This window comes from Vicugna pacos, chromosome 22, assembly GCF_048564905.1.
Source record: "Vicugna pacos chromosome 22, VicPac4, whole genome shotgun sequence".
NCBI lineage: Eukaryota > Metazoa > Chordata > Mammalia > Artiodactyla > Camelidae > Vicugna > Vicugna pacos.
The window spans coordinates 22,104,936-22,132,659 of NC_133008.1; the positions used below are offsets into that span (position 1 = coordinate 22,104,936).

Sequence of the window (27,724 nt, forward strand, 5' to 3'; positions counted from 1 at the left end):
CAAATTAAATAATACAAATACACACAAATACAATAAAAACAAATAAATATTTATGTATTATTCATAAATACAAACATACAAATAAAATAAATAAAACATAAATAAGCTCACACGTACAAATAAAAAACAGTTTCTTAAAAAGCAACTATGTTTGCAAAGATCCCCCCCAAGTACAGACAGCATTTGCTAAGGTACCAAAGCTTGTTGTGAACTGCAGGAACTCCTCCTCGCCAAGATGACTCCAGAACAGAATCACGAAAGTCTCAGCCATTTGTTTTGTTTTGGGTTTTTTTTGTGGTGAGACAGGATGTTAGAAAAGGCACCAGTGTCCAGTTTGGGAGCAATTCAACTCACCAATCATTAAAGTAGCAGGAAGCCAGGGGAGTTTTGCACATTAGAGGAATACAGGGAAATCACATGGCACCCAATGGACTGGAAAAAAATGCTTAAAAGCTATAATACCTACTGCTGGTAAAGATGAAGAGAAAAGGGCATTTTTCTGCAGGACTGGTAGAAATGCACATCTCATCATGGCCCTTCTGGACATATTCAGTAAAAGTAAAGACAGACATATTTTTGACTCAGCAACCCCATTCCTGGGACTTTATCCCTGAGAAGTGAAAACTCTAGGAAACAAAGCAAATGCCCACCTGTAGAAAGAAGTCCTAAAACGTGTGGTCTACAATCTCAGCTTATCTGTCCTCGCTGCCTTGATTCCCTCCCAGCCTATCCCCTGGGACCTTGGACAGGGAGGGGATGAGTCATGAGGAGCCGGGGCTGGCAACGCCACGCTTAGGGCAGGCTAGTCAAGAGGGACAATGGAGCGATATTTCCTGGATACGGAAACCCCGGGCGAGAGACAGGCCGCTGCAGGAAACACTCGGCTGGGGCCCCGCCAAGCCGGGGCAGAAGGGTCAGCCAGGCCGGGCTGCCTAGACAGGCCAGTCTGGAGGCCCCAGGGACACAGGGACGTCCCTGACCCTGAGCCTACTGCCTGAGCAGCCTGGAGTCCTGGAGAGGATGCAGATACCTCCCAGTCCCAGGAGCCACAGGACACCTGAATTTGGGTTCCAGAGCCTGACATTCTTGGTTTCGAATTCTGGCTCAGTCAACATTTTCTCACCTACAAGTTAGTGTAATAATAATCATTCTAAACTGTCTGGACCCATGGACACAGGCCTCTGAACTTTGTTTGGTGTCTCCCATTCAGAGCATTCCCTGCCTGGCGTCATCTCAGTCCTCCAACACCTGGACCTCAGTCTCTGCCTCCAATATGGCCCCCAGATATAGAGGATCTTCTCATCATGGGATCTGACTGTGTATCTCTCCTGCTCATACACCTTCCATGGGAACAAGGCCCAGTTCCTGGGCTCTCTTGTGCCCTGCCTCCCCACGAACAAGGCAGTCTTTGCCTCCAACTGTCCTGGACATTTGATTCTTTGACTCATTGGCTCTTACCTTGTGCTGTGCCCTCAGACTAGAATGCCTTTTTCTTGCCTGCAGATTCTTCTTCCCCCAAGGCCCAGCCTTACAGATCCCTCCTCCAGGCAGCCCTCCTGGATGCCCCACTTATAGCTCATGATCCCTCTAGGTACGTCTTTGGCCCCATCCCGCCCTCTTTCTAGCCCTGATCTTGTAGCTCTGGCTTCCCCAGGCTGGTGGCCCCCTGGGGGCCAGGTGGGACTGAGTACCAGTCAAGGAGCAGTTGGCAGGCTCCCTCCCTGACCCTGTGATCCAGTTGCTGAGTGAGGTTCTATCTCTGGGGATTTCCTGTGACCTCTATAAATAATCCCCATGGCTGCTTCCTATAAGCCACCTCTCCTTTCTTGGGAAAAAGGGAATGTAGCCAAGGACCTCGGTCCAGCCATGTGCCAGGGACTAGGGTAGGCAGGCAGAGCCCAAGCATCCTTCCCCAAGAGTGTCTCCCTCCCCATGTAGGCCCCACTCACCCCTCCTGGGAGCCCTCCAGACCTTCCCCACTCAGAGGACATCTGGCTACCCACCCCGTCTAGCCCATTATTGCTGCTGCTTCTTTTTGTCTTTCTGCAAAATGGACATAATAGTAATAGCCATGGACTAAACTCACGGAGTGACCCTTTCCCTCCAGGAGCCCGGCCCCCCCATTCAAGGGGAACCCCCAGATGTTGAAGAAGGAAATAAATCAACAATTAGTGACATATTGCAATGAAGTCGTGAAGAAACGGGGTCAGAGGTTCCCTTTAATTGGGTGGTGGGAGCCTTCTGAAGCCCTGCTTCTCTGTGGGCCTTGGACGCCTCCCAGCCTCTGCTCATGTGTCCCCTGGAACTGGAGAGTTTGTATCTTCAACTACTGGAGCTGGAGATTTTTTTCTGATTCTGGAAAAGAGCCTGACCCCACAAGAGACTCAGTTTCTGCCTCTGGCAAGGGGACTTCACCATCTATATGCTGCCAGGTGGGTGTGGAAGCTGGGATCCCTGGGACTTTACAGGGCCGGAGCTTGGCTGGAGGGACTGTAAGGCACCTTCTTTGTTAGAGTAAAGCGCCCTCTGCTGGTTCATCATAACCACAGCAGGTCTGCAGTAAGTCAAAATCAAAGGCCTCAGAATCAGGCCCTTCCTCTCCTCCTGGACCTCATTTTCCTCCTTTCCAGCCCTCACTCACTGTACTCCAGCCACACTGGCCACCTCGCTCGCTGTTCCTTGAACGTATCATGAGGCTTCCACCTCAGAGCCTTTGCATGTACTGTGCCCTCTGCCTGGGATGCTCTCGACAGCCTCTTCCACCTGGTTTCCTTCTCACCATTCAGATCTCTACCCAAACGTCACCTCTGCAGGGAAGCCTGCCTTCAAGTCCCTGACCAGGTCAGGTCTCATCGAAAGTTTGTCCAGCAAACTCACTGTAAGGGATGCCTGCTTGTTCTCCTCTTGTGTTCCCAGCACCCTCCACTTGGCTTTTGCATAGAAAGCCCACAGTCAAACAGACCTGTGTGCAAATCCCAAAGCTGGGGACCTCCAGTAACTAACTACTTCTCTGAGCCCTGGTTTCTTCATCTGTAAAACTGTAACAAAATACCCACAGCATTGTGCTGTGATGAAGGTCCAATCAAATGATGTGCATGATTCTAGTATCTGGTAGGTGCTTGATCAATGTTCACTGAGTGAGTGAATGAATCAATGAATGAATGACTAAACTTAGAGAGGAAGGAGGGCTTGGGGTTTTGCAAATCACTTTTAAGACACAAGAGGCAAAGTTTCAAGATGAATCCGAAAAAGGAGCAACAGCTTCTGGAGCAATAAACACCAATTTGTGTACAAAATACAAGAAAAACATATTTTAGAGGTGCATCCTCAAGTGTGCAAACATGCAGAGAAAATTCTGGAAGGATACCAGTTAAGCCGTGACCCCAGGGAATGGGGCTGTTTAAATGTTTCTGTATCATCTGAGTTTTTTATATTTCTTTGGTATTTGCAAAATAAATGAAAAACTATGAAACAAAGACCCCTGAGATCCTCCGACTTCCGTCCCAATCCTCCACTCCTACTCCCCCAGCACCAGGTGCCCAAAGGGACCTCCATTCAGCCCCACTCCAGGGCCTGAGCCCCCAGAAGTCCCTGCTAGGGAATCCAGTTGGCTGCAGCTTGGTCACCACCAGCATCAGAGGTACCACTGCTTTGGGTTCAAGTTCTTCCTTGAAGGGATAAGACTCTTACTTGGCCTAAGCTGTTCCCAGATGCCGCAAGGCTTCCTGATGTCCACTCTGCCTGCGTCCGAGCTTTGGCTGCCCCTTCACTTGCCCACGCAGAAGTCCCGGAAGATGATGTCCAGGACCTCCTCTGTACCCCCTCCACCGGTGAGGCGGGCCAGGTGTCCTCGGGCGACCCGCAGTGCCTCGGCTGCCAGGGCTAGGTCTTTCGCCTGCTTGTAGTGGCCAAGGGCGTCCAGACAGCCCTGGAGATGATGCTGGTGCCTCGCCCGTGTCAGAAGTGGTGGGCCTGTGGATGGGTCCCCACACCTGGAAGGGACAAAGGATGGTGTCTCTGAACATTCAAAGTGAGGATGGTCAGACCCATTTTTTCGATACTGAAACTGAGCCAGCAGAGCAGGTTTGTGACCAAAGCCAGTGGCTCTGCCCCTGACCTTTGGATAGAGGGAGGCTGTGCACTGGGCAAAGTGGGTGGGGGGCTTGCTCACAATATAGCCAGTTCCTTCTTCAGTGCTTCCAGGAGGTCGTCTAGCCCCTGGCCGGTCAGGCAGGACAGCAGTAGGTGGGGGGGCAGGTCAGGATTGGGGTCTGGGCCGTTGGAGGGCAGCAGGTCTGACTTATTCAGCACCAGCAGGAGACGCTGGCCACTCGGATTGGGGCTCCTGGCTCCCGTGGGGATGACAACGGTGTCCAGGAAGTTGCAGCTGGACTGAGAGGCCAAGTCAGAAGCATCTAGCACAGCCAGAATGAGGTCAGCCTGCTCCAGCCTGGGGGAATGGGAAAACGCAGCAGTGACCCCAGAGTTGAGCAATTAAGGGCCCTCGGTGGGGGCGGAGCGTGAGCCAAACTTAAAAGGCTGTCCTCCGCAAATAGCTGAGTCCCCACTTAACGGACACTTAGCAGCCTTTCCTCATTAAGGAAGAGTGAAAAATAAATGCAACAGGGAGTAACTACAGAGGAAGGGCCCCATTTCCCACTCCCTCTGCCCTGCTTCCCACCTTTTTTGGGCACGCCGCACGCCCTCTTGCTCCACAGGCCCCACGCCCTCCCGTAACCCCGCCGTATCGCTCAGCAGCGCAGGGAACCCGGCCAGGTCCACGGGGGTCTCCAGCACGTCTCGGGTTGTCCCTGGCTCCGGGGACACGATGGACACAGGCTTCCGGCCTTGGGGTGGAGGGTGGAGTCAGAAGGAGGGGCGGGGGGTGGGGAGAGAGGCGAAGGAGTCCCTCCCTCAGGCTCCAGCCCTCGGCTGGACCAAGATTTCTACCTCCTCGCCCCCTTCCCCACTCGTGAAAGCTCAGTATCCTAGCTCTTAGCCCATCTCCCTGCCCGGCCGGGCCCCGCCCCCTGCCCACTCACTGAGCAGGTTCACCAGGCTGCTCTTGCCAGCGTTGGGAGGTCCCGCAATCACTACGTGTGCCCCTGAGCGGAGCCTCTGCCCGCGCCTGGCATCTCGAAGATGTGCTCCCAGTGCCACCTCCAGCTCCCGCACTTCTCTGGTAGCTATGGATAAAGGGAAGCAGAGGAGAGGGAGTAAGAGGGCCTCTGGAGGCTGAGACACGATATATCCCCATCTCCCACCATCAGGGAGACCCACCTTGATCTAGGACGCCCTCCTCCAGGTTGTCATCCTCACCGAAATCGATATAGGCCTCCACGTGGGCCAGAGCCTGGGTTGGGGGGAGGTAGTGTGATCACCCAGGAACCCATTCCCCAATGTGCCCAAGTCCAGCCTGACCTACGGGGCCAGATAGAAGGCTCATAGACCGGAAGCTCTCATGCAGGGTACAGTTAGGTAGGATCTCTGAGGCAAGATACGAGTGAACCGTGTACTTGCCTTAGTAAGAATCTCGGCCCAGCCATGGCAGAGGTGGCCCAGCTCCCCATCCAGCTGCCGCAGGGCCTGCCGCCGCTGCGCCTCAGTTTCTGCATGGATCAGATCCGCCAGCCCTTCCACCTCGGTCAGGCTCAGCTTCCCATGGGCGAACGCCCTCCTGGTGAACTCCCCTGCCTCTGCCGGCCGTAACCCTGGTACACTGCCTGCGGGAAGGTCTAGGAATCCTGAGACCTTGGCCCTTACCCAGGCCCACCAGCATAACCATACCTTAAACCCAAGGCTGCAGACTCACCCAAGGCCTGCAGGACGCCACTCACCACCGCCGGGCCTCCATGCACGTGGAACTCCGCGCAATCCTCACCCGTGAAACTCTGGGGACCTAGTGTGGTGAGGAGATGTGTCAGGAGGAGGATACAGCCTGGGTAAAAGCGGAAAGAGGAAGCTGGGTTACAGGAGCTACACCCATCACCTGGGAACCAAAGCACCAGCGCGCGATCCAAAGGCTCCCCAGAGCAGGGGTCGCTGAGCTGGCGCAGACAGGCTCTGCGGGCCGGGGGTAAGTCCTGGGGCGCCGTGAGGCTCCGGAGGGCGTGAGCGCTGGAGGGGCCGCTGGTTCGGATCACCGCAATGCCGCAGCGGCCTTGGCCAGAGCTCAGAGCGAAGATAGTGGACCCGGAACTGGGGGCCGGGGCGCCGCTGCCCTGGCGCGTGCACGATCTAGGACTGGAGAGAAGAGTCAGTGCATCTGAGCTCTGCCACCAGAGTGGCAGGTGGATCGAGGGTTCGATGGCCGGAAGATGCCCCAAGTAGAAGTTCTGCGGCTAAAGGATGTATAGATTGGAGGGTCTGAGGCCAGAAGATGACTGGATTGAGGTCTCTTGGAGCATAAGTTGACCCAGATGTCGGCTCTGCGGCAGAGGGATGAACAGACTGGGGTTTAGAGGAAGGCGAAAGGTGGTTCTACCGCAGGGAACTGGGTCCCCATGTCCTAGGGAGAGGGTTTGGGGCCCAAGTAGCGCCCTACGCTGTCACACCCCCTCCCTAGGTCTCCCCACCTGATAGGCCCACGTGCCGCGCGGGCTATCAGAGTCCACAGCCCCCGCCACATGGATTTACAAGCAGCGACCCGCCTGCCTGCCCTGTTTGGAGAGTCGGCCAGTCTGGGCAAAAGGCCCCGCCCACTCCGCGGCGTGATTCTTACAGTGCTCAACAACTCTCGATTACTATTGGGCCCCTTAGAAGATGGTACTGCCTACCCCCTGAAGCTCTCCTCTTCTATTGGCTGAGGCCAGGGAAAGAGGCAAAGGGGCTGCTCGCCAGGGTGCAGCGAAATAATGTTCCTCCGGCAACATTAGACAGGATTTTCAGATCCTAGAGAGGCGGGGATCCTAGTCGTTGGAAATGAAGGGTAGAAGGAAGGGCTGGGCTTGGCACAGGGCCGTGGGAATTACAGAGGGGCGAGGGCTTGAGTCCCGTATTTTTCATCTGGCCATTACATAGCCTTAGGGGAAGCAAGAGCATCTCAGTAGCTGGGAGGGATGAGTTCCGGGGAACCCATGCACTGGCCCTGAGAAAATCTTGTCCAAACATCTGGGAAGACTTCTACCTGTTTTCCTGGAACGCTACAATTTCTCGCCCCTCCCCAGCTTTCCCTTCCGCCGTTCCCTCGGCCTCGGATACCCTTCCTCATCTGACAAACTCATCCTCAGTGCCTAGCTCCAAGGTCCCCTTCGCAAGGAAGACTTCCTGGAACACGCAGAACAGCCCTCTCTCCCTTCTGGACTACTCTGGCCCACGTCTGCTCCTGCAGAGTTGAGTGTCCAGGCTGTCTCTGGCTCCCCGAAAGCTGGAAAGGGGAATCTCAGAGATTACTTTCAGGTTAACCCAGGACAGCGCTGGCTCGCAGAATAAAGCGCTGATGGTGGAATTCCAGGCGCTGGATGGGCGGGATCTCCGGGGGCGCTTTCGCACGGAAAATTCTCTGGTTCTTGGACAGAGCGGGCGGGCGGCGCGCCTATACTTTGGGAAGAATCGAACATTCTTTTTTAATCCACCCTGCGCCTCACCCTCCTCGATTTTGTGTTTTGTTTTGTTTGTTCTTCATTTGTAAAAGAGGGATGAAAGATGACATCCGCATTCTCCAAGTTGTTCCATCTGTTAAAATTATACATCAAGCGCCTACTGTGAGAGCACCGAGAATCAGTCTGGGTCCCTACCCTTGCTGGGCCCTCAGTCTAACAGAGAAACTTACTCAGGATGGTCAGGGAGTCCGGGTGACAGGCAAAATACAGGACGCCAATTTAAATGTGAATTTCAGATAAACAATGAGCAACGTTTTAGTATAGCTTTTCCCGTGTAATATTTGAGACATACTAAAAATATATTCGTTTATCTAAAATTCACACTCAACTAGGAGGGCTGTATTTTTATTTGCTAAACTTGGTAGTTCTATCGGGTCCTCTCTGAGGGCGTTACATCCTGAAGGATGCAGGGGTTAACTAGACACAGACGGTGTAAAAACTGTCCTAGGCAGCTGAGCAGCATGTGCTAAGGCCCTAAGGCAGGACCTGATATAGTTATTCTCATGCCTGCTGTGGTGGTTGAAGTTATTGTTACCAGGAATCTCCTGCGCCCAGGCCTTCCCGGTCCCACGCCCATCTCAGATTCCAAACAGTTGGGGAAACCGTCTCCAAGGCGGAGAATCCAGGCCCAGGGCGGGCGGGGACGAGACCAGAATACAGAAAGGGCGGGGACCAGGAGGAGAATGCACGTTCGGTGCGGGCGGGGACGAACACCAGATTGCGAAGTGGGCGGGCGAGAACGAAACCCAGAAAACAACACGGGCGGAGTCGAGAACCAGAGAACGACGTGCGCGGGGCCGAGAAGGAGAATCGAGGTTCGGCGCGGGCGGGGACGAGAAGCAGCGCTCGGGCACGCGAGGACGGCGGCTGGCGCGGGCGGGCGCGGCCTTTGTCTCCTCCTCTGGCGCGCTCCGCCGCTGCACCGGCCCCATGAGCCCGCGGCCCCCCGGAGCCTGGGCCGCCCGCAGCCCCTGACCTGACCTGCCCTCGCCATGACCGAAGCCGCCTCCGGCGCCGGGGGCACGTCCCTGGAGGGTGAGCGTGGCAAGAGGCCCCCGCCGGAGGGCGAGCCTGCAGCCCCGGCGTCTGGAGTTCTGGGTATGTGTGCGGCACCTGAATCTGACAGGGTTGCAGGTGCATGGGGTGTTCGCGGCGGCTGTACAGGGAAGGGGATCGAAGTCAGCAGTCCCGGGCCTGGAGTCCAGTGGAAGGGCCCGCTCCTTGGCACTGCGGCTGCAGCCGGGCGGGCGCGGCTGGGACGGTGCAGCGGGTGGTGGGTCCCAGCGCAGAGACCCGGACACGCCCCTCCTAGAGCCCCGGCCAGGGACTGAACCCAGTCACCCCTTGGGCTAACGGATTGCGGCCGGGCAGTGATGCACTTGAGAGAGCCTCTCCGCAGAGGATAAAGAATCATACAGTACTGGGTTCGAATCCTGCTCAACTATGTGACCTTGGGCGCATGACTTAAATGCTCTGGGCCTCAGTTGCCTCACCTGTGAAATGGGGGTAAGAACCGCACCCAGTTATGAGGACGCGCTGACATAATGTGGTGAGGCGCACAGAGCTGCTAGTGAGCGCCCCATCGATTGTGGTTTTGGAGGCGGAGCTGGGCCTCAAGAATGAGTAAGATTTGTAAGGGAGGACCTGGGGGAAGGGCATTCCTAGAGAAGGGCCTGGCTGGTGCAAGGATGTGAAGGGAAGGAAGCAAGCCAAACCCAGAGCTCACAGGGACTTAAATGCCAGAGTGAGTGCCGAGGAGCCCTGGCGAGTGTGAGATCAGGTGTGAGGGCTGGAGGGACCAAAACTGAAGACCAGGGTCCTGATCCGGGAATGGCCTGACCCCAGCCTGCCCTGCCTGCTTCCCAGATAAGCTTTTTGGGAAGCGGCTCCTGCAGGTGGGTCGATATCTGGTGTCCCACAAGGCGTGGATGAAGACGGTGCCCACAGAGAATTGCGACGTATTGATGACCTTCCCAGGTACCTGTGCCACCCGCCTAGGACCCAGACTGAGCTCCCCTAAGCAGGGCTCCCCTGAGTCTGTAGGAGGCCTGGGACCATTAATGGCAAAAGCCATCGGTCCCTGTGCCCCTTGGCAGACACTACCGATGATCACACTCTGCTATGGCTGCTGAACCACATCCGCGTGGGCATCCCCGAGCTCATCGTGCAAGTCCGCCACCACCGCCACACGCGTGCCTACGCCTTCTTCGTCACCGCCACGTATGAGAGGCGAGTCCCTGGCCCTGGCCTCTCGCTGACCCTGCTCCTCAGCTCCCCGCCCTTCCAAGCGCCAACTGCGAGGTCCAGCCACCCTGCATTTGTCCCAGGCGGCTACCAGGTACACCATCCCTAGTTCCAGGATGGTGAGCCAGGGTCTCCCCGTGATCCCACCTCCCCTGCCCTTCCCGCAGCCTACTCAGAGGGGCCGACGAGCTGGGTCTGCGCAAAGCAGTGAAGGCTGAGTTTGGCGGGGGCACCCGCGGATTCTCCTGCGAGGAGGACTTCATCTACGAGAATGTGGAGAGTGAGCTGCGCTTCTTCACCTCCCAGGTGCGGCCGGCTCTGGCCCCCAGCGCACATTCCTAGCCCGTGGGCAGCTGCTCCCTGTGCTCACGCCCTATCCCCTGCAGGAGCGCCAGAGCATCATCCGCTTCTGGCTGCAGAACCTTCGTGCCAAGCAGGGCGAGGCACTGCACAACGTGCGCTTTCTGGAAGACCAGCCAATCAGTGAGTGAGGCGGGGCCAACCTTCCAATCATATGTGGGGTGTCGGCTGGGATCCTAAGAGGAGGTATCAAAGTAGGAAGGGCTGGAAGGCGGGGCCTATATGCAACCAATCAAGGGCTACTGAAGAGTTGGGGGGGGCACCTGGAGATAGATCAATGAACTGATGCGATGTGGCCTCAGCAAAGGGGTGGGGTTTGTCCCTTCAGAGGCAGGTCCCAGAGAAATTCTTTTTTGGGTCTGGGATAAGGTAGGGGCAGGACCATAGACAGCACTAGGTGTATTGTGTGGTGCTGCCCTGAGCCTCAGTTTCCCCTCCAGGAAACCAGACACTGCAAGCTCACTTTCTAAAGCCAGCTTTGCACCATTCCCCAGACATTTTGAGCAAATAGCTCTATTTAAAAACATGGTTCCCCACTAGGGCCCCACCCTTCCAGGTTTCCTGCACACTTACCCCCAGCCCCTGCACCTCTCAAATTTTCAAGGAGAACCAAATATTCCTTCCACTCAGAACTCCCCTGGGAAGAGGCTCTACAAGTTTAAGAGCAGACAAAAAGCTGTGACTTGGGTTTCAGCCAAGGAGGGGCTGGCCAAACCCAGCACAGACAGAAGGGTGGGGTCACCCATTCTTGTCCCCCAACAGTCCCTGAACTGGCGGCCCGAGGGATCATCCAGCAGGTGTTTCCAGTCCACGAGCAGCGCATCCTGAACCGCCTCATGAAGTCATGGGTGCAGGCTGTGTGTGAAAACCAGCCTCTAGGTGTGGCCCAGGCTGGGGGATGGGTGAGGGGGTCCCAGGAGGCAGGCAGGGCTAACTGGGACCCCTCTATCCCTGGCAGATGAGATCTGCGACTACTTTGGAGTCAAGATTGCCATGTACTTCGCCTGGCTGGGTTTCTACACATCAGCAATGGTGTACCCGGCCGTCTTTGGCTCTGTCCTGTACACGTTCACGGAGGCTGATCAGGTGCCGTGTGTGGACTGGACAGGGATTGGGGCACCCAAGAGACTCCCCTCCTTGCGCCAGACATTTCAGCCCTCTTCTGCTACCCTCAGACAAGCCGGGATGTATCCTGTGTGGTCTTTGCCCTCTTCAACGTGGTCTGGTCAACGCTGTTCTTGGAGGAGTGGAAACGGAGGGGGGCGGAGCTGGCCTATAAGTGGGGAACATTGGACTCACCTGGGGAAGCCGTGGAGGAGCCACGACCCCAGTTCAGGGTCAGTTGGGGGAGGGTCTGAGAACGTCCAAAATTGGGTGAAGGGGAGAAAGCACACTGGTCGGGGGGTGGGGGTCCCTGCAGGAACAAAGGGAGGTATGAAATAGGGCTGCAGCATCCGAGAGGGTATGCCAAGTGGGGACTCTGCATGCTCAGAGGGAGAGGGGTGGGAAATTGGGTTTGAGGGACTGGGAAGGGTGCACTAGGTGGAGAGAGACAGAGGGAAGCTGAGTTCGAAGGACTGGGAAGGGTATGAGGCAGAGGCAGCCCCTCTGATCTCATGTTAGGACTGGGCTTCACCCTCTGGCAGGGCGTGCGACGCATCAGCCCTGTGACTCGGGCTGAAGAATTCTACTACCCTCCCTGGAAGCGGCTGCTCTTCCAGCTGCTCGTGAGTCTCCCCCTGTGCCTCACCTGCCTGGCCTGCGTGTTCCTGCTCATGCTCGGCTGCTTCCAGCTGCAGGTGACCTCCGGCCCCTAGCCCTGGCCTTGGCCCACCCTGGCGACCACCTATCCAGGTGTACCCCAAGCCCAGCCCAGCTGCTGGGATGATCCATGAACCCCATATCCCTGCAGGAGCTGGTGCTGAGCGTGAAGGGACTGCCCCGTCTCGCCCGCTTCCTGCCAAAAGTCATGCTAGCCCTGCTGGTCAGTGCAAGTGCAGAGGGCTACAAGAAGCTGGCTGTCTGGCTCAATGACATGGGTATGTCCCACTGCCCACCCCCCAGGAGGAAGGGCCCCACTGCCCTACGGGGTCCCAGCTGCCCAAGGCAGTCTGGGCCACCCCCTCACTCACCTCCTTGGCCCCTAGAGAATTACCGGCTGGAGAGCGCCTACGAGAAGCACCTCATTATCAAGGTTGTCCTGGTGAGTGGTGGTCAGCAGGCAGGCGGGGGCTCTGCAGGAGGCGTGTGGGGGCTCCTAGGGTCGTGGCCTCAGAGTGACCACCCACCTGCCTGCTTTCAACAGTTCCAGTTCGTCAACTCATACCTGAGCCTCTTCTATATTGGCTTCTACCTCAAAGACATGGAGCGCCTGAAAGAGGTGAGACCCTGGCTGGAGGCAGCGCCCTCTATGGCACCCTAGTGGGCCAGACCTGGCCCAAGGGGTCCACGGGCTCTCCAGCCCCTCCCCTCCTCCTCCATCCTTTTCTCCTCTCTGTCCATCCGTCTGTGTGTCCTCTCTGCCTGTTGCTCCCTCCATCTGTCCGTCCACCTGTCCATCCGTCCCTCCACAGCTCCTGATCGTCCTGTCCCTGTCCCAGAGCCTCGAGCGGCAGCTTTGGGCGGTGCTGGTCCCGCTCGTGGCCCTGCGGTTCCGCCTGTTCCTCCTCTCCCTCCGGGGTCTCCTGCTCGTGGCCCGGGCCAAAGTACGGGCAGATGGCGAACCCTTGGGGCCTCGCCAGGGTGGGCAGTGTGGCTGTGCTGGAGGCCTCATGCTGAGCTGAGGGTGCATGCTCTGAGGGGACGGGGCTCAGCTGATGAGGTGCAAGTGGCAGGGGCCCCTCCAGGCCCTGGGGACCAGCTAAGCTCCCAGGTGGTGATGCAAGCATGGAGGCCTGAGGCTTCCTAGGAGTTTGGCTAGGAGCGCTGTGGCCTGCTGGGCTGTGGTTTGGGGTTGCCTCCCTGTCCAGGGTCATCCAAATTGGGTTCAGGGTGTGTGTGCAAGCGTATGGTCCAGGAGGGTGGCCTGTCTCCGCACAGCCTGTCCGAGTGCCTGGGGCACCGCCTGCCCCCCACGTGGCCTTTCTCCGTCCCCTTCCTACCCCCAGATGCTGGCCACCCTGCTGATCACCCGCCAGTTCCTCCAGAATGTTCGGGAGGTGCTGCAGCCCCATCTGTACCGCCGGCTGGGCCGTGGCGAGCTTGGCCTGCGGGCCGCTTGGGAGCTGGCCCGTGCCCTACTTGGCCTGCTGAGCCTCCGGCGCCCTGCACTCCACCACCTCGAACCCCAGGCTGAAGAGGGTGGTGGTGGCAGCAGCAGTGGTGGGGGCCGCAGGTGTCTCAGCGGGGGCTGTGGGGCTCCTGAGGAGGAGGAGGAAGCCACAGTGGAGCGGCGGCCCGCGGGGGAAGGTGGGGAAATAGGGGATGGGCCTCGGGGGGGCAAGGAGGAGGAGGAGGACGACGAGGATGAGGATGAGGAAGAGGAGGATGAGGATGAGGACGAAGGTGAAGAAGGCGGCCTCCTGGACTGCGGGCTCCGACTGAAGAAGGTCAGCTTTGCTGAGCGGGGATCCGGGCGGCATCGACCTGGCCCAAGCCCAGAGTCCCTCCTGGAGGAGGGGAGCCCTACCATGGTGGAGAAGGGGCTGGAACCAAGTGTGTTCACACTGGCTGAGGAAGATGATGAGGCCGAAGGGGCTCCCAGCAGCCCTGAGCGGGAACCCCCGGCTGTTCTGCTCCGCCGGGCCGGAGGCGAGGGCCGAGATCAGGGGCCTGATGGGGGCCCGGACCCAGAGCCAAGTTCGGGTGACTCAGCCCGGAGGCAGCGTCGGCAGAACAGGTCATCTTGGATCGACCCACCAGAGGAGGAACACTCACCCCAGCTCACCCAGGCCGAGCTGGAGAGCTGTATGAAGAAATATGAGGTGTGGAGGGCACCTGAGGGTGGAAGCAGGGCCCTCAGAGGGGCGCAGCACACAGTCTGAGGGTGGGGGTGGGGTTGGGGTGATGGGAAGGAGTCATGGGACCCTTGTTGTGGTCAGCAACCTGCCAAAGGGGGAGCTCTGGGTCCATGCAGGATAATCTGAGGGAAGTGGGCTTGTTGAGAGGAAGATGGTCTGAGGGAAGAGGTGGCCTGGTCGGAGGGAGAGCGCTAGGCCACGCCCAGGTGCCCGTCCACAGGACACGTTCCAGGACTACCAGGAGATGTTTGTGCAGTTTGGCTACGTCGTGCTCTTCTCGTCTGCCTTCCCGCTGGCCGCCCTCTGCGCTCTGGTCAACAACCTCATCGAGATCCGCAGCGACGCCCTCAAGCTGTGCACGGGGCTGCAGCGGCCCTTTGGGCAGCGGGTGGAGAGCATTGGCCAGTGGCAGGTGGGGAATTGGGCCGAGGGCTTGGAGCGGGGGTCCACTGAGGAGGAGAATGGGCTGGGGAGGGTGGCTGGACCCCACCTGAGCCCCAATGTTCCTCCTGCAGAAGGTGATGGAGGTCATGGGTGTCCTAGCAATCGTGGTCAACTGCTATCTCATTGGCCAGTGTGGGCAGCTGCAGCGCCTCTTCCCCTGGCTCAGCCCCGAGGCGGCCATCGTGTCTGTGGTGGTGCTTGAGGTGGGCCTGGCGGCCGGGCGGGGGAGCCAGGTGGTGGGTAGGCATCCCCGCGCCTGCAGCCTCCTCCTCTGTCACCTCAGCACTTCGCTCTGCTCCTCAAGTACCTCATCCACGTGGCCATCCCCGACATCCCAGGCTGGGTGGCCGAGGAGATGGCCAAGCTGGAGTACCAGCGCCGGGAGGCATTTAAGGTACAGGGGCTGGGAAATGCTTTCCTTCTCCGCTAAGTGGGGCTTCTCCACCCCACCTGGCTGGCAGCCAAGTCCTTAGCAGGAGGGCAGATGTGCAGAGCTCAGTGTAGTAATTGGCGTTCCAAAGGGGCCCGGTCCCTTTTGGAATCCTGGTGGTATCCAGTCCAGCACCAGACTGGCGCTTGTGAACTGTCATCTGCCAGCTCACCCAGCATTGCCTGTTTGGGGCCAGGGACACAGCTGATGCTTCCTAGAAGCCCAGCCTCTGCCGCATTCCTCAGAAAGCTGCAGGGCGGGCCAAGGAGATCGTTGGCACTGACTGGCGGAGCTATCCACGATGATGGAAATGTTCTAGATCTGCCCTGCCCATGTAGCCCCTCACTACAGATGGCCAATGAGGGCTTGAAATGGGGCTGGTGCAACAGAGAAACAGAATTTTTCTTTTCTTTTCTTTTCTTTTCTTTCTTTTCATGATTTTAATTGACATTGACAAAGGCACATGCGGCCATTGGACTGGCCAGTGTGGACCCTGTTCTGACCCAGTCACAGCTCTGTCTCACCAGTTCTCCAGAAAGCAGGGAATCATTGAAGCCCAATATTTGTTTATACTCTCCCAATTCCTAAAACAGTGTCTGGCATGTGACCAGGGACAGTTGGTGGCCAGTAAATGTTCATTCTCTTCTTGATTCTCAGAAAGTACTGGCATGGGTCCAGGGATGCAGTTGGTGCCCAATAAGTGTTTAGATCTCTCAGCACTTCTACAGAGCCCCAGGGTGGGTCTAGGGATGCAGCAAGCACCCAGGGAGTGTTTGGATTTCTCCCCACTTTGGTAGAGAGCACTGGCATGGGCCTGGGCGGGCACCCACTCACATACCCCCTCTTCCCAGTCTCCATAATGGCTCTGTTCTGCCCGCAGAGACATGAGCGCCAGGCCCAGCACCGCTATCAGCAGCAGCAGCGGCGGAGGCGGGAGGAGGAGGAGCGCCAGCGCCACGCGGAGCATCACGCCCGGAGGGAGCGCGACACCGGTGGACGGGAGGAGGCTCGGGCTGAGGGCTCCGGGCAGGACCCGGCTGCCCCTGAGAAGGCCTCAGCCAAGGCCAAGGGCAGTGGGGCAGGCGGTCATGGGCCAGAGCGGCCCAAGCGCCCAGGGTCCCTGCTGGCACCTAACAACGTCATGAAGCTGAAGCAGATCATCCCACTGCAGAGCAAGTTCCTGTCATCCGGGGCCACGTCCTCACTGGCTAGCGCAGGGGCTGGCCTCACCGCCCGGCCGCCCCCTGCCCAGTCGCCCACGGGTAGCGACACCCGTCTGCCGGCCTTCCTCAGCTTCAAATTCCTCAAGTCACCTGAGACCCGGCGGGACCCTGAGCGTAGCCACTCGCCACCCAAGGCCTTCCACGCCGGCAAGCTCTTCCCCTTCGGCGGGGCCCGGGCTGAGGCCGGGTCCAACGGGGCGGGCGGGCAGGCCCGGCAGGACGGGACCCCCAGCGGTGGCAGTGGCCGGGCCCAGCGGAGTGGGCCGGCGGACGAGGCTACAGCTGAGGAGCCGGACACACCCCGGCCCGAAGAGGAAGGCTCAGGTCACAAGCTTTAACTCGGGGGTGGGGACTCCGGGCCAGGCTTTGGGGGTAGGGGTAGGGTGTCCAGGCCTGGGGAGAGGGGCTAAAGGGAAGAGAGGAGGCCCAGTCTCCAGTACCAGTTGAGGACCTGGGTATGTGGCACCTGGAGCGTCTCGGTCAAAGCCTACTGTCTTTCCGGGACCCCTGAGAGCCTGGAGCCCTGTGCCTGACCCTCCTCATCTCCAGGGAGGGATGCCAAAGTCCCCTGTCCCAGTGTCCGTCCCAGGGCACCTGCCTGCCATGCTCCGGTGCCAGGAGAGATGAGGGAGACCCCTTCACCATCTTGCCCTGCCTCTCCTGCCCCCCTGAGATCCCACAGCCAGCTCATTCTGGGGGGACTGGACCCCCCAGGCCTCTATGCAAGTCCCCAACCTGCAGCCCAGCTGTTGGAGGAGGCCTTCCTTGAAGGTGGGGCTAGGGCTGCTCACCCAGGGAGTTCAGGGCACTCAGCCACAGGCTGCACCCATATGTGTGCTGAGCAGAGCCATAGGCCTTGCTGCCACCCCTCCCACCTCATCCCAGCCTGGGGTCCAGCAGCCCATCCCAGGGAGCCCAAGAGGTGGCAGCTGTAGCACCAGGGACATAGGTCTGAAGTCAGAGGGACTTCCTCAGACTCCTCTCTCCGTGAGGGGGAGGCGACCAGTGCCCAGAGGCGGGGAATGCACCCGAAGAAGCCTATCCCTTGTCTGATCAGAAGCAATAAGGCCCTCGATGTGCCTGAAAGCGCGGGAGGGAGCGCGGGCAGGGTCCCCAGCGGCGGGGGCGGCAACTCCCCGGAACGGCCCCTCTCGCCTCCGCAGGGACAGCGCTGGCCCCCATGGGCGCCCCCGCCCTCCGCACCCGCCGCAGCCGGAGCCCTGCGCCGCCGCCACAGCCTCCGCCAACACCGCTGCCCCGGCCCCCGACGCCACCCGCCGGCTGCTGGCAGTGGGACGGGCCGTGGGGCTGCGGGGGCGAGGGCACCGCCCCCCGCCAGGCTCCGGCCACCGCCGAGTGCCCGCCCTGCGCCCTCGCCGGGCCCCCGCCCGCCCCCCAGCCCCTGCCGGGGGACGCCAGCTTCTACAGCCTCCCACCGCCGCCTCCCTCCTCCGAGCCCTCAGAGCCCCCGGCGCTCTCGCCCAGCCCCAGCCCCAGCCCCAGCCCCAGCCCCCAGGCCGTGTGCTGGCCCAGCGGCTGGCATTAGCTCCGCCCACCCTGCCTTCCTGTTTTCATATGCAATATCAACCACGGACCCAGGCGGTGGCTGCCTTCCAGAAAACGCTTCCGCCCAGCCAGATGTACCCCAGTATTGGCTGTCCCCTCCTGGGACAGCCCCTCCAGGGGCCCCTCTATCTGCCGTTTCCCTTTCTACCAGGATGGGGGAAATGAAAGGAAATCCCAAAAACACAACAAAAAACACAGAATAGGCGATTATTTATTTGTTTTTAATTTATTTTGTCATATTTTTGTAAAACGGCAGAAATGCAATAAAAAGTATATTTCGACAGTGCCCAAGGATGTAGCAGTGGAAAGGGGACTCAAGGGGCCCAATGACTTGAGGTTGGTGCCAGCTCTCTGGGGGCCTGGCAGGCCCAGGGTGGGTTCCCCTCCTGTCTGTCCTGTGACCCTTGAGGAGCTCCTCCTAAGAACTAGGTCTCCAGGCCATGGATGGAAAACTCCAGACTGTGCTGCCTCTGAAACGGCCCAGATTTGAGGGCCAACTCCAGGCCCAGGGGCCCCTGGGAGGAGCTATAGAGCCTCAGGCCCTGTCTTCAACCTCCAAGAGAAAGGAAGAAATCTTAAAGTGTTGACAGGACTCAGCAGTTTGGGCCTCAGTCCTGCAGGGCCGCACTTTCTGGCACATCTACTTCCCAGGTCACCATCTTAAGAGTCAGGGGTGGTATGGAAAACCTGGGGTGTGGAAATCAGAAGGCACCTGGTGCCTGAGTCATGGTGTTGAGGGGATGGCATGTTTGGTGGTGGCACTGGGGAACTGCTGGATGCCCTACTGTGGGACAGCTGTCAGACCCGAGTCACTGGGACTCTTCACTGTGTGATCAGGGATAGACGTGGCCTCTTCCGCTCTTAGGCATATCCACATCCAAAGGCTAGAACCTGATGGGCCCTACCCCAGGGCGGGGAGCCTGGGGGGAGCCAGTGTGAGGAACGGGCACTTTGAGGGGGTGCTGTGAAAGAAGTCAGAGTTCACTGGAGGCAGGACAGCAGCCTGTGCAAAGGCACAGAGGTGTGGGAAGGCAGAGTTTGGTGATTGGGGGAGCAGAGTAAGGGGAGCCCCAGAGACAGAAGGGGTGGGTGGAGGCCATTTGAGGGCCCTGTGCTAGGAGGCCACAGGGAAGCTGTGGGACCCCTGTCTACATCGTGGATGGCACTGGCAAGACAGAACCCAGCCCCTCAAAGGGGGAACTAGAGCCAGGGAGGTGTGAGTGAGTCTCCGGGAAGGACAGGCTACAGCTGGCTCCCACTCAGCCCCATGGCCTTTGAAGCTGAAGTCCTGCCCTCAACTCAGCCACCAACAAATGGTGATGCCACACGCCTGCCCAGGGTCAGGCCAAGCCCTGGGACTGGGGGATTCCAAGCCAGTCTGCGAGCCTCTAGGGACTTAGCCCTCCCAGGCACAACCACAGTCAAGCTTGTCTTTCCTGAGGACCTGCCTTGGGACCATAAGAACTGAATGGTGTAGACATGCCCAGAGCTGAGCACCCCCAGCATGGCTGGGTGGCCAGCCATGGACCCTTCCACCTGGGAGGTGCTGGGCAGCTGAGGTGGGGCCTGCACCATGGCCCAACCCCTCACCACCCCCAACATCCCAGCACTCAGCTCCAAAACTCTGGCTTGCACTCAGGCCTTGAACCTTCTGCCCAGAGCCCAAATGACCCCTATGTGTCTGGGCTCAGCAGCAAACCCAGCCCAGCTGGCGGCCCACGAGTGGCTGTAGAACCTGCGGACCAATGGTGGGCATTCCGCGGCGCTCTGGGTGCCTCCTCTCTGAGCCAGGGGTGCATGAGGCCGGGCCACCTGTGCGGTGTCCACAGTGGCTGGTGGGCATGCCACCCTGCTCACCAGGGTCCTGAGCGTGGGGTCCACCACAACTCCATCCTCGGCAGCATGGACCATCTCTCTGGGGGTGTCTTGGTCCTCAGGGACACCTTGACAGGTGAGGCAGAGGGGCGGGTCCAGGCAGGTCTTGGCTCTGAGCGAGACGGCCACAGCAGGCCCACGAGAGAATCCAGCTGGTCTTGGGGCCCCAGTGCCTGGGGGGCCCCCCTTGGCTCCTCTTGGTGATGATGGGATGACTCTCAGTGGCTCCGTCCTCTGGGGCTGAGGCACGCCGAGCAAAAACGCGAGATCGGGTAGGAAAGATCCTTTTATTGGGGTGGACACGGAGCACGCACTAGTCCATGATAAAATGACTTAAGAGAAAGATCCAGAAGGGCTGACTTCTCCCCCTTACGCATGCTCAGAGCAAGGTCTGGGCACAGAATAGGTCCCGGTGGAGCTCGAGACAAGGCAAAGTCTTTAAGGCCCAGACCGGCAGGTGGGAGCCGGGAGTAAGGCCTGCTTCCACCCCCGCCACCAGGCCACAGCAGGGCCCCGGCTCTAGACCCTCGCAGACTCACTCCAGTTTTCCAGAGGAGAACTGGGGAGCAAGAGGAGGGGGACTGGAGGTGGAGAGGTGAGTAACAGGTTGTTTTTTTAAAAAGCATCTACCAACATCACACTACTACTGGGTCTGACGTCCCCTTTAACCATCGCTTGGTACATTTTACAGCATAAATAAAAACTCAGGGAAAATAAATACATCGGCTCCTATGAGGTTGGAAGTGGTGTGGACTGTGGGGCATGGGTGGGCCGGCGGCAGGAGTGGGTGGGGGCGCTTACACAAGGCGGGCGGGCGAGGAACAGACAAGACAAGAGGCGCCTGTGGGGGAGCGGGAGTCTTAAGTGTCCTCGTGCATGTCTGGGCTGTCGGTCCGGGCAACCTTGCGGGGGGGTGCCGAGCTCTCGCCTTCGAGGTCCACTTGTTCCTGGTCTCTCTTCTTGGCGGCATTCTAAGGGTAGAGGGGAAGGAAGGGGGGCAGTGAGTCTTCCTTTAAGGGAGCTCCTGAAATCTGCTCCTGGCCTTGGGGCTCCGATGCATCACAGAGCTGGGCCTGGAGTGGGGCATTGACCTAGGGCCCCTGCCTGGGCAGCCCCTTCTGCCACCTAGACCTGCCCCACTAAGCCACGATCCCCTGAAGACACCAGCCTGTGATGGGCACTTCAAGGAGTCACCAGGACTCTCAACAACTCACACACAGCCCATTTCTCAGATACCCAGAGGGCAAAGGGCACTCATGAGCCACCTGGGGAAGCCCAGGAATTAACCACAGAATAGGAAAGCTTACTGGTTGGGGAAAATCTCCTTTTCTCACTGGTGGGAATCAAGGCTGGTGGGGTGGAGAGGGTGGTACTAGGCCAGGAGCTTAGGTTTTCTGAGCAGTCACATCATCACGGGGTCCCCCTCCAACCTCACCCACAGCAGGTCGCTGTCCAATGTTCAACCTTAGGGGAAATACGAACTGGCCAAGCTGCCAAACTACACATGGAGATCTTCAGTAAAGAAAAAGAAAAAATATCTAACTGTCAGAAAGGCAGCCTCTTGAGGGAATGACAGGGGTGACTACTTTTCACTGCAGCTACACAGCCTTGTAGTGCCTGGATCTTTAATCGTATGTACGTTTCACCACTGAACAAAGATTCCAAGAAACAACACTGAGGTCTACCTGCTCCCAGGTCTGGGCCTCAGTACAGCTTACCAAGTCCCTGCTCATCCCTAAGCACCAGAGCCCTGTGGCCCCTGCACAGCCATTCCTTCCTCTAGAACATTCTTCCCTCTCCTGGATTGCCTGGCAAACTCCTATTCACCCCTGAAGTCCCCACTTGAATACCCAGTCTCCCAGCCACCCATGTCCTTCCCCTACTCAGAGCCCCATGCTGGGCACCATGGTCCCCCCTGAGTCCCAGCACCCGAACCCCTACCTGCCTTACCTTTTTGTCCCATTGCTGATGTAGGTAGCGCAAAAGAATATTTGTTTTTTCTGTCACAATGACTGAGAAGGAAAGACAAACAAAGTTGCAGGAAGAGGCTGCAGGGAAGCTGGCTGTAGGCATCGCAGCCCCCATCCCGGCCTGCACTGTCCTCCCTGGACGAGCTTACCCTTTCCTGGCCTCTGGGCTGTGTCTACCCTGAGTGGCCCTTCTGGGACTCAAGTCGCCACCCTCGACCCAGGAGGAGATTTCAGGAAGCCAAGCACTTTCCCTCCTGAGCACATGCCACTGACAGGGGCCCAAGCCGGCTGCTCTGATGGGGTCCCTGCTGCTCAGGGAGAGGCTGATTCCTAAACCGAGTGTAGATTCCACTCTCAGGCAGGGACTGAGCCCCAGCACAACAGCTCATGGGGGTGTTTTCCCAAGCAAACAAGGAGCACAGACCTATACGGCTGTGACCCAGCGACCACAGAACGCGCCCTGCAGGGTCCGGGTGGATTCGTTCTCATGGGTAAAATGAAATATCATGACCACGATAAAACCACCTTGAGGTTGCTGTGCTCTGCAGGCTCCAGCCCATTCCCTGCAGGTCCTCCACTGAGACGCCCCCTCCTTCAGCTGCCCAACCCGGGATGGGCTGGGTCCCCCCCCCCCCAGTACAAGTCTGCAGATCTACGACGTGGAACCAGCTGGGGATGCCTAATGTGATGGGAGGTGGAGGGGAGAGGGCCAGAGAGCAGCAGACAAGGGTCAGCTCGGGACCCTGCAGGGCCGGATATGGATGCCAGTGTGGAGAGTGGGAGGGTCCCAGGGAAAGCTGGGCTTCCCGCTGTTCCCAGGGCCTGGGAGCTGACCAGCTTCCCACAGGTCCCTCCTGCACCACCCTCTAGCCCATCCCCTGGGCAGCCAGGACGGGATGACAGAGGCCACTTACTCTGTTCGGACGGGTACTCCCGAGTGGGCAAGTAGACTGAGGGACGTCGGTTCTGTGGGAGGGTCGGGAAGGCACGGGTTAGGAGAGCAGATGGGTCAGCCTGGGGTCCCCTCACCCCTCAACTCGGCACCCACCCTCCAAGGCAGATCAAAAGACATGCAAGGAGATCAAATGGGGCTGTGCTTGAAGCTCAGCCTTTGTCCCTGGGGACATTCCGATCTGGGGATACACATTACCCCAGCCCCTCGCCCCCGGGCAGCTCACGGCCTCCACACTCACCGAGGCTTTGCATACAGAGTCGGCATGAAATCGACTAAAATTGCTTTTGTTGTAGACAGGCAGTCCTTTCAAAAAATCTGCCTAGAAGACAGGGAAAACAGGAATTGAGAAACCAGGCAGCAGGCTGGGCCACCCCTGGAGCACCTGGAGGGGCGGGCCACCAGGCAACTTCTGGTTTCCTTCTTCTGTTCCCTTGAGAATGCACCCTTGAGCTGGCTGCCTGATGTGCACACTGTCATGGCCAAACCAATCTTTGGGTGAGGGTATGTTCTCCCACGGGGTTGTCACAACAGTCGTGTCACTGGGTGAGAAGTGAGGAAACTGAGGCTTGGAGAGGACAGGTCACTTGTTTAAAGTCAAAAGCAAGCAGTCGGGTGGGGAGTCAGAGCCGGGCCCATCTGACTGCGGACCTGCCCTCTGTGCTGTTGATTAATCAAATTCCTGGTCTTGCCTCTATTTATGCCCTGCAATAGCAACCGGGGATGGAGAAAGACTTGTCCACCCTAAGAAACCCCAAGGACCCATGTGACAATAAATGGGGCTGGGGGAGCAGGAGTCTGGGTGAAGGGGAAAGAGCAGCTGGGATACAAAGGCTGCCAGGACATAGGACCAGGAGTCCAGGGTCAACCGAGCCATGAGTCCCAAGAAAATTCGGAAATCCAAGTTCCAATGTGTCAGTGTCAGTCTTCCAAAACTGGCTGAGCTCTATAAAACGCTGTATGGACCAGGGTCAGCTTGAGGGCAGCTCCTGGGGTCCCCACACCCAAAGGCTGCCCTGAAAGGGGGGAATGCCCCCTGAGGAGAGGACCAGAAGCCTGAAGGGAGCAGGCTGGCTCCTCCCTGCCACCTGCTGCCTGGGGTAGTGGTTTGGGTGCTAGAGGTTTCAAGCCCACAAGATGCCAGGGAGCCAGGGACAGAATTCATTCACAGCCCTGACTCTTAGAAAGTCCTTTTTCCCAGACACTCTGGCATCAGCTGGGCAAGGAAGGGCAAGGGCTCTGTAAGGGTAGGACCCTGACTCTGGGTGGGGGGCAGGTCTCTGCCACAAGATGGGGGGAATAAAAGCCAATGGGAACTGAGTCTACCTCGGGAAACTGAAGCACAAGAGACTCCGGGGTGCTGGGGAGGGACGAGACTGACAGCTAGGGGCAAGAAGCGACTTCCCAGCAGAGCAGGAGGGCAACGCTGTGACAGGCCTGGAGCCTGGAGCGAGACAGCTGGGGAGGGGCTCCCCACATGGACCAGGGGCTCCCCAAGCTGGAGTCACCCCATCATCCAGATGAGGAAACAGGCAGAAAGGTCATATAACACTTGTCAGAGGTCATCTAGCCCTCAACGAGAAAACAAGGAAGCTGACTGAACCCAGAGGCCAAGCTCCTGTGACTTCCCCCCTCTGAAAACAGAGGGCTCAGAGCCCCTGCAGGTTACATAAACCCTCCCTCAGGTGGTCCCTCGTCATGCCTGAGCCCAGCATTACACCATCAGGGATGCTGCTGTTCAGGGGATCCCCAACCACCCTCCGTGGGACCTACCCCTCCTCTGCAAGGCCCCAGCAAGACCTCGATGGGGTGGGCCAGCCAGGGGAGCTAGATTATTTATGGGCCTCCTGCTCCCACCCAGGACGTGGCCCTCACACCTGGGGGTCATGCCCTGCAGTCAGCTCAGAGCCCCTCAAACCTGCCTCCCTGTCCCAGGACCCTTGCTTCAGCTCAGCCCCAGACTACGGAGCCAGCTTCATCCACCCAGCAAGGTCTTCTCAGGACCTGACTACGTGGCAGAACCCATGCCAGGCACCAGGGCACCATGGGGACCCAGAGAAGACCTAGTCTGGGCCCTGGGAGCAGCCTGCACAGGGGTCACGGGTGTGGCTCAAAGAGCCGTTCAGTGAATGTACAGTGGCCATGAGGCCAGGGTGCCACAAAGTGCCATGTGAGGCCTGTTATGGCAGGGGGTGGGGGCAGGGAACGCTGGCTGGTCTAGGGGATTGGGAAGGACTGCCCAGATGCACTGACGCAGGCCTGAGACTTGTAGGGAGAGGAGAGGTCCCAGTCCTTGTCAAACCCCTCCTGGCTCAACCTGGCCCACTCTGGCCTCCTGCCACACCTCTTCAGCCAGTGCCACCCTCCAGGAATGCCCCTCCTTTCTCCATGTGGGAAACACCCGCCTTTCCAGCCAGCTCAAAATGCCCCCTGCCCCTTCCCTCTCCCCACACCTCAGGAGCCTCTGCCAGAGCCCTGCTCACACCCCAAAGAGGTCATCTGTTTACACATCCACTTCCCTCACTGGGCTGCCCCCTCCCTGAGGCAGAGGGCAGGGCAGGGCTGGCTCAATCCGGGGCCCCTGGCAGGGCTTACATGGGGCCGGCAGCAGAGTGATGAGAAGTGTGGGAACCTCAGACCTGCACTCAATCCTGGAAGGGCCCCTTCCTGGCTGTGTGGCCGGGAGCCAGTGATCTCCCAGGCTGGCCACCCCCTCTGTGAACTGGGGGTTACAGCAGCAGCAGGGACTCCCTCCGAGGGTTGTTCTGAGTCTCAATAAGACAACAAAGGGAAAAAGCTTTTCACAGAGATCCCTTGAGGGCACCTGTTAGCATCAATGCATCTGTGCTGAATAAATGAATGAAGACAAGGTACGGCCAGTACTTCCTGTCAGCCAAGCAGGAAAACAAGGCCTCAGGTACAGGGGGAAATCTTCACCTCAGCCACACAAATCCTAGCTACAGCTGGGCCCAGAAGCCATCCTTTGCCTCAGCAAACACTGAATATCTGTGTGCCAGTCCCTGTGCAGGCAGCCTGCCAGTGACCCAACCAAAACAAGGTGAAATGGTATGCAGAGTGAGGAGAGACATGGGGGCCTCCTGCAGTCAGGAGGGGCCCTCTGAGAAGGGAGGTGATGTTCAGAGGAGGAAGAGCACTCCAGGCACAGAGAGTAACAGGTGCAAAGGCCCTGGGGAGGCAGGGACTTGGAGTGTGAAGATGTGAAAACAAGGCCACTGTGGCTGGAGCTTGTGGAAGGAGGGGTGAAGAGGCAGGGAGCTGAGGTCACGGAGGGAGGCAAGGACCATGGAGGCCAAGGAGCTGGGGTTGCATTGGGGTTACAAAAGGAAACCCCTGAGTGTTTTGTAAGTTAGAAAGTGGTATAACCCAATTTACATCTTTAAAGGCTCCCTCTGGTTTTGGGTGAATTACAGACTGCCAGTGGGGTGAGATGAAGTCAAGAAGACCCAGGAGGAAGCTGGAGCAGGTGTTCAGATGGGAGATGGCAGTGCCTGGACCAGGGTGGGAGGCATGAATGGATTCAGAATCCATTCTGGAGACAGAGCCAACAGAATCCTCAAATGGACTGGGCATGGGTGATGAGGCTGCAGCCAGGAATGCAGGACAATACCCAGGCATGGGGACCCACATACTAGGAACTCACCACTTTCCCATATTCTTCCTGACAAGAGGTCTTTTGCCCAATCCCCACCACATCCCAAGGACTACGGATTGGGGGCTGAGACCCTGGGTGTGGGGACAATGGCGTTTGACTTACCCTGACTAAAGCTTCCATCGCCCCTATCAGCCTTGGGGATGCCAAATAGTAGAGGATGGAAGGGGCTTCAGCCCATCTGAGGCTGTCCTACTTCACAAGTGGGGAGACCGAACTTCAAGAACCATAAGACCCAAATCCCAGGATGAATGGGTGGTCCAAGGGGGATTTTAACCTCCCAACAATCAGTTGGCATTATCCCCTCTGCAAGATGAGGAGGCAGCTGGGAGGGGATGTCACCAGCCCAGAGTCACCCAGTTCATCTGTTGAGCGTTCCCTGTTCCAAGCCCTTCACGACGTCAGTTCCTTAAATTATCACAACCCTATGAGGTCTGGACTACTGATACCCCCGTTTAACACGAAAAAGGCCTGGGAATCGGAGAGATGAAGTTGCTCCCTCTTAGAGGTGGTCGCGGCCGGAATGTCGGAGGTGGGGTCTGGGTTCTAGGGCAGCAGGGCAATTTGCGATGTCGCACTTCCTCTGGTGACAAAGCCCCGCATGTCACGATGTGAAGCCCCCTCCCCGCCCCGACGCTCAGGCCGGCCTCCCAAACCCTTCTGAACTGGAAAGACCCAGGCCAGGCGCGCCGAGGATGAGGTCTGAGTTAGGGGTCTCGGGGGACTCCAATTCCACCCCCAGGCGATTTCCGGGGGAGCCGCGACCCGGAAATGAATGAATTGTCAAGGCCGGGAAGCCTAGATGGGGTCAGGGGTCGGAGATAGAGTCAGGGTGGGGTAAGCAAGAAGCTCACAGCAGGGTCCGGGGGTCGAAAGTCACAGGTCAGAGCGATGGGCGGGGCCGAGCCCTAGGGGGCCGGGCAGGGAGGTGAGGGGCCTCGGAGATTACTGGAGGTGGGTGGGCCCGCGACGCCATTTTGTCGAGCAGAGGGGGAATATGGGCCTAGCGGCCGCCCTTACCATCTTTTGTTTTCTCCGTCGCCGCCTCAGCCACCGCCTCGGCCGCCGCCACCGCCACCGCAGCCGCCTTCTTAGCCGCCGCCGCACAGTAACTTCCAGCCACGGCACAGCCCACACTGATGGTGCGGCCGCCCTTCCGTCATTGGCCCGCCCTCTAGCCCCGCCTCCAGGTTATGCGGTATTTGTGCACTCCCATTGGCCAAACCCGGCTACGTCATGCGCCCATTGGTCGTCACGTCTCCACCCTTCGTGGTCAAGTTCGGTTGAGAGAGCAAAACCCCGCCCGGGACTTGCAAGCGGTGGGGAGTAAAATCCGGAAGTGGGCGGATGCCCCGCCCCAAAGCCTCTTGGGATTTGTAGTCCACAACTCTCAGAGGTCCCGTAGGTCTGTTTCTAGCGTTTGCTATCCT

The 27,724-nt window shown here is 58.5% G+C and overlaps 3 protein-coding genes across 4 annotated transcripts; 1 reads left to right on the forward strand and 2 right to left on the reverse strand.

The window, feature by feature from the left end:
* Positions 1–1,766: 1,766 nt before the first annotated feature.
* On the reverse strand, positions 1,767–6,746 carry GTPBP3 (GTP binding protein 3, mitochondrial). The gene is made up of 9 exons (XM_015235044.3): positions 6,576–6,746; positions 5,990–6,243; positions 5,813–5,899; positions 5,521–5,723; positions 5,281–5,353; positions 5,043–5,186; positions 4,682–4,847; positions 4,172–4,450; positions 1,767–3,992 (listed from the first exon to the last, which is right to left on the reverse strand). The coding sequence occupies exons 1-9, from the start codon at positions 6,626–6,628 to the stop codon at positions 3,767–3,769; spliced, it is 1,485 nt and encodes a 494-aa protein (XP_015090530.1). The 5' UTR covers positions 6,629–6,746; the 3' UTR covers positions 1,767–3,766.
* A 1,605-nt stretch (positions 6,747–8,351) lies between these two features.
* Positions 8,352–18,113, forward strand: ANO8 (anoctamin 8). 2 transcript variants are annotated; one of them, XM_072947410.1, is made up of 18 exons: positions 8,352–8,699; positions 9,468–9,578; positions 9,698–9,830; positions 10,013–10,151; positions 10,232–10,328; positions 10,968–11,084; positions 11,164–11,291; positions 11,381–11,542; positions 11,852–12,004; positions 12,118–12,244; positions 12,353–12,408; positions 12,511–12,585; positions 13,313–14,128; positions 14,385–14,576; positions 14,680–14,811; positions 14,892–15,002; positions 15,919–16,585; positions 17,425–18,113. In XM_072947410.1, the coding sequence occupies exons 1-18, from the start codon at positions 8,594–8,596 to the stop codon at positions 17,805–17,807; spliced, it is 3,705 nt and encodes a 1,234-aa protein (XP_072803511.1). In that variant the 5' UTR covers positions 8,352–8,593; the 3' UTR covers positions 17,808–18,113. The 2 variants fall into 2 exon arrangements, with proteins under 2 accessions (XP_072803511.1, XP_072803512.1); XM_072947411.1 differs by lacking the exons at positions 8,352–8,699; positions 9,468–9,578; positions 10,013–10,151 and having other exon boundaries at positions 9,696–9,830; positions 10,152–10,328.
* A 1,857-nt stretch (positions 18,114–19,970) lies between these two features.
* Positions 19,971–27,471, reverse strand: DDA1 (DET1 and DDB1 associated 1). The gene is made up of 5 exons (XM_006199081.4): positions 27,315–27,471; positions 22,866–22,946; positions 22,587–22,638; positions 21,653–21,714; positions 19,971–20,673 (listed from the first exon to the last, which is right to left on the reverse strand). Exons 1-5 carry the CDS (start codon positions 27,315–27,317, stop codon positions 20,563–20,565), a joined length of 309 nt encoding a protein of 102 aa, XP_006199143.1. The 5' UTR covers positions 27,318–27,471; the 3' UTR covers positions 19,971–20,562.
* Between the last annotated feature and the right edge of the window lie 253 nt (positions 27,472–27,724).

Bases quoted from the DNA above. Each gene is read 5' to 3' on its own strand.
- GTPBP3 (XM_015235044.3), bottom strand. From the start codon at position 6,628: ATGTGGCGGGGGCTGTGGACTCTGATAGCCCGCGCGGCACGTGGGCCT. The intron at 6,244-6,575 runs GTGGGGAGACCT...TCTTCTCTCCAG, and splicing joins GCGGCACGTGGGCCTATCAG to TCCTAGATCGTGCACGCGCC. The intron at 5,724-5,812 runs GTGAGTCTGCAG...ACCTTCCCGCAG, and splicing joins TGGCGTCCTGCAGGCCTTGG to GCAGTGTACCAGGGTTACGG.
- ANO8 (XM_072947410.1), top strand. From the start codon at position 8,594: ATGACCGAAGCCGCCTCCGGCGCCGGGGGCACGTCCCTGGAGGGTGAG. The intron at 14,577-14,679 runs GTGGGGAATTGG...TTCCTCCTGCAG, and splicing joins AGAGCATTGGCCAGTGGCAG to AAGGTGATGGAGGTCATGGG. The intron at 14,812-14,891 runs GTGGGCCTGGCG...CTGTCACCTCAG, and splicing joins TGTCTGTGGTGGTGCTTGAG to CACTTCGCTCTGCTCCTCAA.
- DDA1 (XM_006199081.4), bottom strand. The intron at 21,715-22,586 runs GTAAGTGGCCTC...TTTCCTTCTCAG, and splicing joins GGAGTACCCGTCCGAACAGA to TCATTGTGACAGAAAAAACA. The intron at 20,674-21,652 runs GTAAGGCAGGTA...CTCTACCCTTAG, and splicing joins ATCAGCAATGGGACAAAAAG to AATGCCGCCAAGAAGAGAGA.